Here is a 14453-nt window from a genome sequence, read left to right as displayed (position 1 = left end):
GAATGAAGGTTATACCCCTCATTTATGTCCGTTTTTTCCGTTAAGTTTTTTTGTACATTATGCTATAAAAGTTATACTACATAATATTTTGGACAAATATACCCCTACTGTTATAACTTCCGTTATCTTTTCCACTATTGTTACCCCTACTGTTATAACTTCCGTTATCTTTTCCACTATTGTTACTATGCACATGCATCCACCATATATTTTTTCCACTATTGTTACTATGCACATGCATCCACCATATATTTTTTTATCTTCTTCAATAATAATAACAAAATATACACATTAAATATTAGAGTTATATGTTAGTTATTTTTTAAAATATAAATATTTAATTTATAAAAATATTTTACATTATTATTATTAGTATTATTTACTATATTAAAATTTAAATAAATTTAAAATTTTAATATAAAATACTAATATTGGACATATATTTTTTGCGCATCGCGCATAAGAAAAACTAGTATATATACACACACACAAACACACACTGCCAGTTAGCTGTAAGCCCATTCATTCTGCTTAGTCCAAAAGAAGTGAATTACGGAATAATATTTAGCCCAATAACCCAATACAAAACAAAAACACGAACTACAAAAAAAAAAAAAAAAAANAAAAAAAAAAAAAAAAAAAAAAAAAAAAAAATAGCCCTAAGTCCCTAGCCCTAATCCCTTATTCATTTCAGATCTGCTTCTCCACTTCTCGCCTACTCCACTCCACACTATCACAATTCTCCGCATTCCTCTGTGTCTCGACGCCTCAACCTCGGCCACACTCCGGTCAAGCGGTTACGCCCTCACACCCTCTGGCCCTACCCTCGCATCTTAGTCCGCTCGGTTTCTGCTTCTCCGTCCTCCGACGCCAACGACCTCGCTCCTCCCCGTCTCCCTCACAATCTCTGGCCCTCAGCCAGTCAGGTAACTGGTCATATGTTATTTTTCAATTTTTATTTTATTTTTATAATGTTAATTAAGTATGTAAATTGTACTGTTAATAAATCAACAACATGTTATTTAATTGTTTGGAATTTCTTTTGTTTGGTGTTCAAAACTTTGATTTATTTGCAAGCATAAAATTTGCTAATTTTGTATGCATGAATACATACTCAACCTTTTTACATAATTAATTTTAAAAATTATTTTCAAACATGTTCTAAAAACTATATGAATTTAATGTTGGAAAACTGTAATATTTTGATGATAGTATTCGGCAGCGCGCATTAGCTGAACCTTTCTATTCATTATTGACACTTCTTATTTCCAGTAATTATATTCCTATTTTTATTTAAAGAATTCACATACGAATTGAATGCAGCCTGTTTTCAGTGAATATAAATATGATTTTCCTTCAGTTTGATGTGGAAAATCAAATAACTAACTATGAAATCTCAAAGTTCAAGCCATGGTCTACCTGTGTTCTTTTTATGAGATCTTCTACGCAGTATGTAATAAATTTGTGGCGATAATAAGATTGTGAGCTAAAGAGGCTTGTTATACCATGGTTTACCTTATAAGGTGGACTGTTTATATAAAATACATTATTAATATATTTAATGTTGATTTTTTGAATGTAATTGTTTATATAAAATACATTATTAATACATTTAATGTTGATTTTTTGAATGTACATTATTTGTTTAATGAAAGTTCATACTATCAATAATGAACTTTTAGTATACAAATAATGATTTTTTAGTATATTGAAAATGAACATTTATTTATGATATGGTTTATATTACAACTAGTATTGTCCCGTGCAATGCACGGTTAAATATTAAAGATTTGCTTGTAATTAATATTAAAATGAATCAAAAATGATTTTATTTATTAGATGCCAACTATAATAAAGGTATTTGAAGTAAAAAAAAAAAAAAAAAAAAAAAAAAAAAAAAAAAAAANAAAAAAAAAGAAAAAGAAAGAAAGAAAACATGAATAAAAATTCAATATTTTTTAAAAAATAAATTATCATTATCATTGTATATTATATACATAGCAAAATATTACACATTATTAAATTTCATGATAAACAACGTGGAAGCTTAGTTCTCAACTGTCAGTGTTCTATATTGAACCTCAAAATCAAATAGTCGCCAAACAGCCTCGTACATCGAAATCATAGTACATATAGGCAACCTAGGCTGGTTAACCTCCTTGTGGTCCTTTGCCGGCTAGGATCACAGGGCGAGGGTTTACTCACATACTCGAAAGAGGAGTGGGGTTTGCCTCGATAAACCCAATATTTATATAAATTCTAACCCAATTTAAAACATAACTGCCTACTAATTAAATAAATATTTTAGGCCCAAAATAATCTATTTTTAAAGTCCAAATACCATAATAAATAAAAGCCCAACCCATAGGATAACCCTAGCCCACATATAAAATGGAGAAAACGTTTGGCATTTCAATCTGGCAATCTCTCGTTTTACTTTTATCGCGTTTGGCGATTTCCGGCGGTGCAGGACCTGCTAGGCGGCCCGTCTTCTCCGGCGATTCAGGTGGATTCTCCTCGTGGTTGTCTTCGGCGTATCCCGGTGGACCTGGGGCAGAAACCTAGACGGCCGGTTAGGGGTTTTCCTCTCTTTTTGATCATTCACAGAGAAATATCGGTCGATTCCATTTCGAATGATCTTGATAAGTATTTGCATATGGATATATTTATATTTATGTTTCTCTGTGTGCTTCAAAAGAGTTATACTTCCTAATCTTAGATGTTCTTGCTACGAATTCAGATATTATATAGCAATAATGTGTGCTTACTTTACAGTTTTGTAGAATATGGGTAAATATCACCGAAGGATCACTGGGTTTTTTTATGTATGAACGGTAATAACAATAGCTTACATCTTAAATATTGTTTATTTGAATTGAATACATTTCTAATATGAAATTTGAGACTAAAGCTCGGTATTTTAATTATGTTTTATTGCTCTAGGTAGATTTGGGATTCAATAATTCCCAAATCGGAGCTATAAAGTGCAATCTGGAACATGCATGACCATATCTGTAAGATCTGGAACCAAGAACTGGACATGCACAGGTATACACTACTCTTTTTACATTGATTAAACTTTAGTTTGTTTCACAGCAACTGTTTTTTTGCCTAGGATATTCGTTTCTGCATATCCAGAATATTAGCTATCAAGAATTTCATGATATTTAGCATGAAATATATACCACTAATTCTAGTTTTCTATCAATTTGTACAGGAGCAATTCTACTTGAGGATTATCACTTGGTGGAGAAGCTTGCTAATTTTGATTATGAAAGGATTCCAGAATGTGTTGTACATGCCAAGGGAGCAAGTGCCAAAGGTTTTTTTGAGGTATAACTCATGATATTTCTCATCTGACATGCGCTGATTTTCCCCGGGCACCAGATGTACAGATGCCTGTTATTGTTTGTTCAGTTCTCCACTGTTATCTATGATTGCGGAAGCCCTGAAACCCTCCGGGATCCCAGAAGCTTTGCAGTGAAGTTTTATACCACAGGTATGCTGATGATTTATTTCCAAGGTTCATAGCATGCTTGTGCAGTGAACTTATCTTATTTTTCTTGAACACAGGATCACCAATTAAGTTTTAATTCATTTTGTTAATATTCAAAGCTTTTGATCTTTTTAATTCTTTGTATAGTTTTCTGTTACTGGACGTTCTACTGTGCTGTATAGTTTTAAATGACATCTTTACGTAATGTTAGTGATTTGTTTGGGTATGTAGCGGTAACTTTGATCTAATGGAAAACAATTTCCCTGTTTTCTTTATTCATGATGGAATGAAGTTCCCAGACATGGTTCATGCACTAAAACCAAATCCCAAGTCCCACATACAGGAAAACTGAAGAATCCTTGATTTCTTCTCTCATCATCCAGAGAGTTTGCATATGTTCACCTTCCTATTTGGGTGACCCAAAGGATATATGCACATGGAAAATGTAAAAACCTTTAAAAAAAAACAAAAAGAGAAGAAAATAGGAGCAAACATTGCTAAATAGCAGTAAAGATGAAAACAAACTTTTTCAAAATTGTTCTTTGGCTTAATCTTAGCCAAGTTTAATACAATATCTATTAAATAGAGATTATTGTGACATTATACTCTTTTTAATTATCTATGCAGGCTGAGTAAAAATACCATAGCAAATGCATGCTCACTATTTCAGTTTCCACTTCAGCTAAGGTATGTGACTTAACAATTAAATAGATTTAGTAAAATGTTGATGTGCTCAATAGTACCAACACAATTAAATGTTTATGTGCTGAATATTTATGTAACTGAGTTAAAGTGTCCATTGGTTAGAATTTCAAATAAAGGTAGCTTGTTGAGTTAGTGATTTTGTTAAGTTAGCTAATCAACTATTAAATATTAGGTTTTATATGTAATTGTCAGTTGTATGCACAAATGAAATGTAAAATTGCCACATATCATCCAAGACATAATAAAATTGATTTGAATATTTTAATCATTAATAAAGATACCATACATGATTTTTCATGAAACACTTTTTTCATTTAAAGATGAAAACGATGTTATCAATCCTACAGAACACTAAATGAAATACATTAACTCTAAAAAAATTACATTAGCTACTAACTGATGTGGGTATTCTCAAAGTTCCCTTCTCTAAATATTTTAATCATTAATAAAGAAACAATACAGGATTTTTGATGAAACACTTTTTTCATTAAAAGACGAAAAAGATGTTAACAATCCTACAGAACACTAAATGAAATACATTAACTCTAAAAAAAATTACATTAGCTATTAACTGATGTAGGTATTCTTAAAGTTCCCTTCTCTGGATTGGAAATGATAGTCCTCAAGCATTGATTCTGTGCTCGATTATAAGCCAAATATTAACAGAAAATAATAATATATGTGCACTGGATATTGTAAAATTATAAAACATTATGTTGATCCATTCAAGAATTCAATAATACTAAAGGAATTATATGTTTAACATGACTTTTTCCCTTTTTTCAACAGGAAGTTGATGAGAGAGGTTATCACACATCCATAACAGAACAACATTTTAGACTCAGATGTAAGGCACTACATCAACACAACGTTTAAAACAACAATATGAGGTATATTTACATGATATGTTGATAAAATATTACTTATCAAGGAAAATGTTACTTTAATCATTTTAATTTGCATTATTGTGTTGGCTAAAATACTCTCATATTTCTCACCCTTAATCTGTTGTATGTGTTACTTCCTCCTTTCTAATAGTCATTTTTGTCCCATGAAATTCAGAATGATATTAGGAAACATTGTCCCATGAAATTCAGAATGATAGTAGGAAACATCCACTAAGGTTAGAGTCCTTTATTTTCTTTCCTTTTTCACATACTTTAGTTATCCTTTGATCTACTATAATCCCTATCAGTTTTGCACTTGCCTTCTGGGATGTATATTGGACGACCAGCCCCCACTGGAGTCCAAAGCTTCATTCAGACAAATAATTTTTTTTCTTTTTTTGTAAAAAGAGACTAATGATAGACATTGTATATACTAAAGCCAGGTATAAATTAAAATCAGCTAGCAATTGTGTTTTTATATAATATATATAGATAGACAGATAGATAGATAGATTTTGATACCTCATTTGATTTTTCATTTTTCCAGAATTCTATTCATTTTGCAGCCTGCCGTTTGTCATCAGCTCACCTCCCTCCTGTAAAAGGCTCATCTTTGGAGTTGTTCCCAATTCTAATCCTCAACACGTCTTCAAGCAAATGTCTTCTTCCCCTTACTGGATGCTTTCCCAAATCTTCTTTGAAAGCTCAAGAAACGCTGGGCCAGTCTTCCCCTGCAGCCTCATGGTTACGATGGATGCTACTCATTTTCACTCTTTCCAAAACACATATATATATAGGAAAGTTCATTTTAAAATTATTATTAATTTTGAAGATTTCAACAGTCATTTCCCATTTAAATTCATTTTGTGTTCACACATGTATTAATGACTTGTAATAATAGTTTTAGTATACGAAGAGCTTTTAAGCAACCTTTCAAGTTTTGACATTTAAATATCAGTTTCAAGACAAAAGGAATTAAAACGCCTGCATTTTGTGTGGGGAAAATTATTATAGATGTTTACTGCTGTCACTAATTACCTTCCACTCAAGATGCAGCCTCTTTTAGGCGGGAACTTTTTATCTATTTCCATAGGGTTCTGCTTTATTATAGTAGAAGAAGATAAGATATATATATATATATATATATATATGAAAATAAAAAGATAAAAAATCAAAAGTATATGTACAAAATCCTAATATGATAGAGTCTATAAAAGTTAATAATATCAGTAGAATTTTAAATATTATATTCTATAAAAATATGAATCAAAGACCAGTTGGCTAAATATTAAAGTTTTTAAAAGTCTAGATTGCATACCACAAAACTTTTACATGTCCTTTGGTTGGTAGGAGAGAATTAGGGGGAAAAGAATTAGGGGGAAAAGAATTTTAATTTGGTAGAAAAAGAATAAGGTGAGAATAAAGTAGGAATTCAAATTACATTGTTTGATACAAAGGAATTGAATTATTGGAAATGTGAAGGGAAGAAGTGATATAAAGACAAAAATGTCATTTCCTTTTCCTTTTCATGCTATGTTAATTGGAATTTATAAGGGTACTGGGGGAGGTATGAATTCCAATTCAACAAATAGAGGGAATTGCAATTCCCTCCAATTAAACACTGTGATTTAGAAGCTCAAAAAATTGTGTTGTAATTGCATTTCAATTCATGCTTATCAAACACCTTGTTAAAGTTTGGAAAGAAAGTTGCTAAAATACTTTAAAAATTTATAATATTGATTAAAATACACCCCTTAGGTATGGGTGTCCGCATTTTGTTTGGAAATTAAGATCCATAATAAAGATTGATTGAATTATTGAAAAGTTGTCGCTCACTTCCCACCATAAAATCGCTGCTAACTTCCAAACACTCTTGGCCCCAGTGCCCAACTGCCCGCTCGAAATTAGCACGACAACTTGACCGGTTGAGCACCTCCATTTTCCTTCTATGCCCTGCGCTCTGTGCTCGCCACGCGTTTTTCCACACGTTCTGCACCTCCGCCGCAAACCATTACCGGACCACCGGAGACCTCCTAACGCTGCCGGTAACCTCCTCGCTCCTGTCTTCCTATTCAATTTCCGTTTACAAATTCAAGCATTTTTTTTTTTTTTACATTTCGCGTTCGTATTTTTGTTAAACTATTTTGCTATTTTTTCTAGATTGTTCTAATAAATTCAGGACAAGCATCTGAAAATGTTCTGGTCTTACTTCGCCTTCAACTATGAAAATCTTATACTACGGAGTATTTCGGTTGATTTGTATATGAAATTCATGCTAACTTTATTTGTATCTCTTAATCTGACTGGTTTGTTGTCTCGAAATTCTAAACAAAAAGACCTGATAACTTTTGCGGATCCAGTCACTGGTTACATATGTGGTTTCTTATATAGGATTTTATGTCATGTAAGAGTGATAGATAGGTGAGTATTTTGTGATTCCGTGTTAATCTTATTCTATTTGCAAAAAATTCTGGGAATAAGGAAAAGAAACTGGACATTATTAATAGGAAATGAAAGCTATATGCATATGCATTTAGGTGGATTGTTACTCCTTTTTTTCTCAATATAAGTGAGCTGATTCCTGATTTCGGACATCGTAAAGAAATTGACTATAGATAGCCACAAATACCTATAAGTCACTTGCAGTAATTGGAAATATTCTTTTCATAGAAGCATATGTTATGTATTCAACTATGATAAATACTCAAACTTATACTTCTTAAGCTTTGTGGCAAGTCAAACTACCTAATAGATTAGTACTTTATCTAGGTGGGGCAAGTATTTTGTTTGAGCTAACTGTACTTGGCACATGATCAGATGCACAATAGGGAAAAATCCACCATTCTTCTCCCTTGCCTTGTATGGACCTTGTGGTTTATGCGGATCTGGACTATGCTCAACTGTTCAATGTGATAATTATGAACCTCATAATTTTTTGAAGATGTTGCCATATATGACCTATTTGGCCCTTGTCCATTTATTTCAGCTGCTTTCTAATTCCCTTGTGATTATCTCTATTATCTTCGACAATGAGCACAAAGAGATAGCCTACCTTGTACTTCAGAAACATATGGCTGTCCCACGATAACAACCTTGATTACATATTAAATCTTTCATCTCTAAATTATGTGTTCTGAACTGTTTAATTTTCTTCATGATTTTGAAGTTTTGGTTTCTTTAATCAGATTCAAAAGCAAAGATATCCAAAAGTTTTTTCTTTCATTGAGAAGTAAACATATTCAAAGGATTTTTCCAAAATTCAAACCATTTCTGGATGCTCCTGCCCAGGCGGCAGTCTATAATTATGCTAAACTCTATTGTTGCACCTATGCATTTGCATTTAATGTGTACTAAATTTGAGTCTCTAATTGCTATTGAGATTTTGCAAATTATATTAGTCCCAAGTATACCATAAACTCATGTTTCAACTTCTCAGCAGATTTTATTTCTTAATAGCACATATCAATGGAATTCTTCTTTGGGCCACTGAAGGAAAAGAATGCTGGTTGCTCCCTCAGTGAGCAGAACATTCAAAAATGCCCATTCTTGAGGAACATTGATAAACCAACGAACTTTTCCTTCGTCTCTTCTCTGAATTTCCCTCTTCCAGTAAGTTGTTAGTTTGATATCTATTTCTTGTATAATTCTTCTATTGCCAATTTATATCTTTTATTGCATAGTGTTTTTGCTTTCTTACATGTGTTTCTGGTCCCCTAATATAAGTATGATATTGTCAAGTGAAAACCCTTTTTATTGGCTTTCAGGAAAAGGGAAAAAAAGGTCCGATTTTTGAAGATGGCCCCAACTTTGATTTGGCCTTTAAGTTCTTCCATGGAAAAGATGGAGTTGTTCCACTGTCTGGAAGATCTGAATGTCTAAAAGACCACCTTGAAGCTGATCCGACTCCTTGTTTTAATCCTTTAGCTGCAAAAGCGGCCACAATAAGCTTGTCAGCATTTGGACCAGGAGGCCCTTTTGGTTTTAATCATTTTTCTGAGAAGTGGAAGTTGCAGAAAAAGAAGTCTGACTCTAAGAAGAGAGAGTCTAAACCTAAGGTAGGTTTGAACTTTTTTTTGGTTAACATTCTCTTAGCCTGGAGTCTTCAATATTCATGAGCATTTAACTTCAAGAAAGTTTTGTACTCAAATAAAAGATCAAATAAATAAATCACTTAATACCAGTGTTAAATGCAATGGCAATAATTGCCAGCAGCAGTTTCTTTTTTCTCTTGAATAACTGTACTGCACTATATTAGTAATATTAGCAATTTGCTGACTTGTTGCAAATATGATTTGAAAAAAATGCTATAATGTTTATTAAGTGTATAAAACTAAGAGAGAGGGTACTATGGAAGAAGAAAAAAAAATGGCCTGTGAGAAAACTGTGTTTTGGTGCTAGAGATAGGTCTATGCCTTGTCATGGTGCAAGTCTTCTCAAAAGATGAAATGGTTCATCCTTTATTGAATTTTACTTCCTTCACATGTTAGGTAATCTACAGAAAGTAGTAATCAGATCATTCCCATAAATTAATCTTCTTTTTTTTTTTTGGAACAATAAAATAATCTTCTATTCTAGCAATATTTAACTGAAATTCATTTTCCATCGAATATTGCCTTAAGAATCTCTTTTAAAATATTTCACGACTTTCATGCTACTGATTTGTTCAGTTCGCCTGCGATGGCTTGTGAATCTACAGAAACATTATTTCAAATAACTATATTGACATATTTTGATGCTAACAGTGATGGGGTGCTCTGATTAACTATATTAATATTCTGATACTATTAGTTGAAATATGTTGCACAATGATGTAAAAGTAGGTTCCGCTGGATTTGGCAAAGTTATCTGTCTGCTTAAGTCACTATTTAGATTCTCTTCTCGGAGCTTAATTACTGTGTTAGATCATATTTGGTGTCTGCATGCCTTATTACAGGCTCTTTGCAATTCTTACTGGCATTATGAAGAGGCAGAGGAAGATCTACTTGAATATGTGCTTTTATTTTTTGTTTCTTGATCATATGGAGCGTAATCTAGTCACATAACCAAACTAATGGAAGTTAAGTGATAGCAAATTGTTTTTGTGATGCAACCAAGTGCTATGATATCTGCACCATACTTATTTGCATTTACTCTGCTTATAATTGCATTTTAGAAGTTCTGGTCTACTTCGCTTTAATTAATGGAGCCCATCTTCATCGATCATTTTCCAGGGTGATTCATCCAAACACGAGGCAATGGGAAATGAGTGGTTGGAAACAGGGAACTGCCCTCTTGCTAAATCTTACAGAGCTGTGAGCCATGTCCTCCCACTTATTGCAACTGCTCTTCAACCGCCTGCAGGAATGAAGCTTAAATGTCCACCTGCAGTAGTTGCAGCGAGAGCTGCCCTTGCAAAGACCGCCCTGGTTAAGAACCTGCGACCACAGCCGTTATCTTCAAAGATGCTTGCCATTGGAGCCTTGGGTATGGCTGCTAACATTCCACTGGGAGTATGGAGAGAGCACACGAAGAAGTTTTCACCATCGTGGTTTGTGGCCGTCCATGCTGCTGTCCCGTTCATAGCCATGCTGAGGAAGTCCGTTGTGATGCCCAAGACCGCTATGGCCCTAACTATTGCTGCTTCTATATTGGGGCAGGTGATTGGCTCAAGGGCAGAGCGACTCCGACTGAAAGCAAAAGCCGAACAGTCTTCTCCTCCCGCTCCCACCAGTGTTGTTGCAGGTTCTAACCTGTTTTCATTCGACGCTGACAAGCCGTCCCTCTCTCCAGCCAATGTGTGTTTCTAGAGGAACATGACACATTGAAGGTATTGTAAATCCGTAATGCAAGGATTCAGACAGTGAGAATAATGGATGCAAGTTAAGGTGTTTATATCAATATGATGGTGTTGTGTTGTGTGCAAACACTTAATGGCTCTCATGCATACAATTGCATATATATAAATATTGTGGTTATGTTAGCTAGATTGGTAATCTTCTGCACATCTTTGTATTCAATTATTGTGCTGACTTCGCTCAAATACAGGTTTAGAGTTTTGACTAGCTAAATTGTTCAAGTTGTATCAATACTCCATTTGAGCCTAAATGTGTGATATAAATGTTCACTTCTCTATTTACATAACAAATACTCACTCTCTGTCTTATTTTACATGTCCTATTTACTATTTATTTGTCAAATAACTCTTTCTTCATTGTTTATTTTCTTTAGTACTTTTTTTTTTATTTTTAAATTTAATTTTTTGTGTTTAATAGTGCTTTTAATGTAGTTTCTAAATATATAAATTTTATATATTAATGCTAAACTTAATATTATGAAAAATTGAATTAAAAATAAACGAATCAGACAAACTAAAATGGGACGGAAGTAGTATTAATATTACGTAAGAACAAGTATGTATTAGGTCTTTCAATTATTTTTATTTAGTTGTTTAGGCCACTAACAATCATAGATAAGCAACTATCCCCCATAGTTTGTTTCAAAATGTTGCATTTTTGCCCCTTTTGTTAACGAATTGAACTAACATAATAAGGATTGAGATTATATTAGTAATAAAGGATTGAAAGTTGAAACCAATTATTAACGTCAATAATTATTTTGCTCTAACAAGTAGATTTAGGTATAACACTCAACACCAAAATCCTCAATAAATTGTTTAATTACGTTGAAATGAGTTTTAATGAAAACAAAGAATGAATTAGAGTAAATTTCACTTTTAGTGATCGATTATTATGGCATTATCATGTGTAGTTCTATTATTTTAATTTTTTTACATTATATTATTGACTTTTATTTGTTTACTACAATTAGTTATCTTCTTAAAATTTTGTTACTCTACCCGTTAATAAATATTGTTAATATATAATTTACTCATTCAATTTAAAAGTTTACAAGAGAGGGAGAGAAATTACATGTTGGGACTTGAGGTGGTGTAATGATACATGTTAGCCTTTTTTTTATTTTATTAAATAGTGAAATGACAAATTTAAACAGAAGACTAATTGTGACAAACAAATAAAAGTTAATGATGTAATGTGACCAAAACAATAGAACTAAATGTAGCAATGCTATAACAGTTGAGAACTAAAAGTGAAATTTGCTACAATAAATTAGTAATGGAGGAATAAATCTATAATTGTTATTGAAATAAAGGAAAAAAAATATGGTCAAGCTATTAGTTGAGAACTAGATTTGGGAAAAGGATAAAATAAGTCTAAAAGTAAAAAGTCAATTCGGCTCCGAAACTTTAAAAAGTAGCAATTAAATCTATTAATTTGTGATTTTTGTGCATTCAAACGCAAAAACTAGTTATTTACATATAAATGCCGATAATCTCCTATGTGGCGTCATCTGGGCTCACCACGTATGCAAACATAAAAAATTAAAATAAAATTTAAAAACATTTATAAAATTAAAACTTAAAAGAAATAATCTAAATTAATAAATAAACCCATCAGTCGTTGCTTCTGGCCATCCACGGCCTCCCGCCGCCACAACCATCTACTACCCAGGCTCATCTTCTTTAGAAAAAAATAAACGTCTTCCTCAACTAACAACGGCTCTCCTTCTTCGTCTCCATATCTGGAGAAGAAGAAGGAAAATAGAAGAAGACAACCATGGGTGCCTTAAACCTCTTTTTTTTTTTTTTTTTTTTTTTTTTTTTTTTTTTTTTTTTTTTTTTTTCTAATAATAATCTTTCTCTTCTTCGTCGCTAGATCTAGAGACGGAAAAGGGAAAGGCGATTCATCTTTGTGTCCAAATTTAAAGATGAAGGAGTGAAGAATAAGGCCGCCATGGCTGGATTATGGATGGCTTCAACTTTTTTTTTTTTAATAATAAAATTTTTACCTTTTTGCGTCTCTAGATTTGAAATGCTACTTTTTAAAATTCATGATTCTAGTTGATTTCTCACATAAAATACTTATTTGACTCGTTTTCCTCTAAACTTAAAAATAACATTATAGTCATGAACTAAATATAAAATTAATTAAATAATTACTTAATTTTTTGTATCGATTTACGTAAAAAATTAGATTATTTGTATACTTTAAAATTTACATGCTTTTATATAAAAATGTTTTGATTTATTTATCCTCTTGAATGCTAAGTATTAAATATTGTAACTTTTTTTTTTTGAGTACTCTGTTACAATTTCCTATCTGTTCATAGCTACTTTACTTTCTTGCTTCTACTGAAGCTCGAACCACTCCCATCATCCATGTGGGAGTGTGAACTGGGACACCTGGTGCCGCTAAACCACAAGGTCTTTGGCTATTAAATATTGTAACTTAGTTCAACTTGAAGACATGAATAAAAATAAATCCGCTTTATAAAGAAGTACATAAAATTAAAGGATGCCAATTGTATTACTCTATTATTATATATGTTCTTTTACTTTGTATACATAAGATAGAATTATATATCTCAGGATATCATGTTATTATATATCTCAACTAAGGGTGTGTTTGGTAACTCGGAAAATGATTTCTGGAAATCATTTTATGGACTTTTGGTGTTTGGCAACATCTGGAAAATGTGGTCAAAGGAAAACATTTTCCGTTGACCAGTGAGCTCATTTCTTATGGAAAATGACTTCTGGACAAAAAATCCGGAAGTCATTTTTCTGAAACGGAAAATGGCTTCGTGCGACGTTTTTTTGTAAAAAAAAAAATTTTATTTCTAATAAATATTACTCCGTATTAGTTTATATATTTTTATATTTTAAATAAAATAATAAAAATATATAATTATACATTTCTATTCATTTTTCACTCATTTTCCGAAAAATGAATCAAACACACACAAACAGTTTTCCAGAGTACATCCAAACACCGAAAATGAACTCATTTTCTGGAAAATGAATTCCAGAAAACATTTTTCAGAAGTCATTTTCCTGTTTTCCAAACACACCTTAATAATAGTATTACCAATGAGAATACTAAGATGGTCCACATGGCCACAAAATTTAAAGCAAATTTGAGCAAATAAATATTCTCAAATTTGAACAAGAGGGTTATACAATTGTGAGCGGAAATCGAGGGTGCACCTCTTTATAATTCGCATAATTAAATATAAATTATGCTATATAACATAATATGCATAGAAAATTCATAAATGCATATTATTCAAAGAAATTGCACAAAGTAGCAATTTAATTTATGGGCATATATATGCAATAATAAATTCAAAATATAAATTGAAATGGCAAATTGAAAGCAATATAGTTCACAAAAAAAATGTTGGCCCAAAGCAATTTATACATGTGAATTAATATATCACAAGCTAAATAAGACAACCCCAATTCAAAACCAATAATTTGAAGAACTAACGCTTCTGGCGTTATTAGACTTAATAAAAGACCATTTACC

The 14453-nt window shown here is 32.0% G+C and overlaps 1 protein-coding gene and 1 long non-coding RNA gene across 11 annotated transcripts; both read left to right on the top strand.

The window, feature by feature from the left end:
* Positions 1 to 704: 704 nt before the first annotated feature.
* Positions 705 to 6101, top strand: LOC116002993. Of its 8 annotated transcripts, none has more exons than XR_004094577.1 (9): positions 705 to 926; positions 2471 to 2834; positions 2944 to 3048; positions 3218 to 3333; positions 3418 to 3499; positions 4124 to 4183; positions 4991 to 5091; positions 5264 to 5324; positions 5655 to 6101. It is a non-coding gene; the product is annotated as an uncharacterized LOC116002993 (long non-coding RNA). The 8 variants fall into 8 exon arrangements; XR_004094583.1 differs by having other exon boundaries at positions 707 to 926; positions 2776 to 2834; positions 2948 to 3048; XR_004094580.1 differs by having other exon boundaries at positions 707 to 926; positions 2776 to 2834.
* A 796-nt stretch (positions 6102 to 6897) lies between these two features.
* LOC116002426 lies at positions 6898 to 11212 on the top strand. 3 transcript variants are annotated; one of them, XM_031242565.1, is made up of 4 exons: positions 6898 to 7133; positions 8545 to 8697; positions 8853 to 9143; positions 10299 to 11212. In XM_031242565.1, the coding sequence occupies exons 2-4, from the start codon at positions 8554 to 8556 to the stop codon at positions 10872 to 10874; spliced, it is 1011 nt and encodes a 336-aa protein (XP_031098425.1). In that variant the 5' UTR covers positions 6898 to 7133; positions 8545 to 8553; the 3' UTR covers positions 10875 to 11212. The 3 variants fall into 3 exon arrangements, with proteins under 3 accessions (XP_031098425.1, XP_031098424.1, XP_031098423.1); XM_031242564.1 differs by having other exon boundaries at positions 6941 to 7133; positions 8525 to 8697; XM_031242563.1 differs by having other exon boundaries at positions 6942 to 7133; positions 8528 to 8697.
* Positions 11213 to 14453: the final 3241 nt, after the last annotated feature.

The sequence above is a fragment of the Ipomoea triloba genome, chromosome 13, assembly GCF_003576645.1.
Source record: "Ipomoea triloba cultivar NCNSP0323 chromosome 13, ASM357664v1".
Taxonomy (NCBI): Eukaryota; Viridiplantae; Streptophyta; class Magnoliopsida; order Solanales; family Convolvulaceae; genus Ipomoea; species Ipomoea triloba.
Note: the sequence above shows the minus strand (reverse complement) of the source record. Positions and strands in the feature narration are given on the sequence as shown.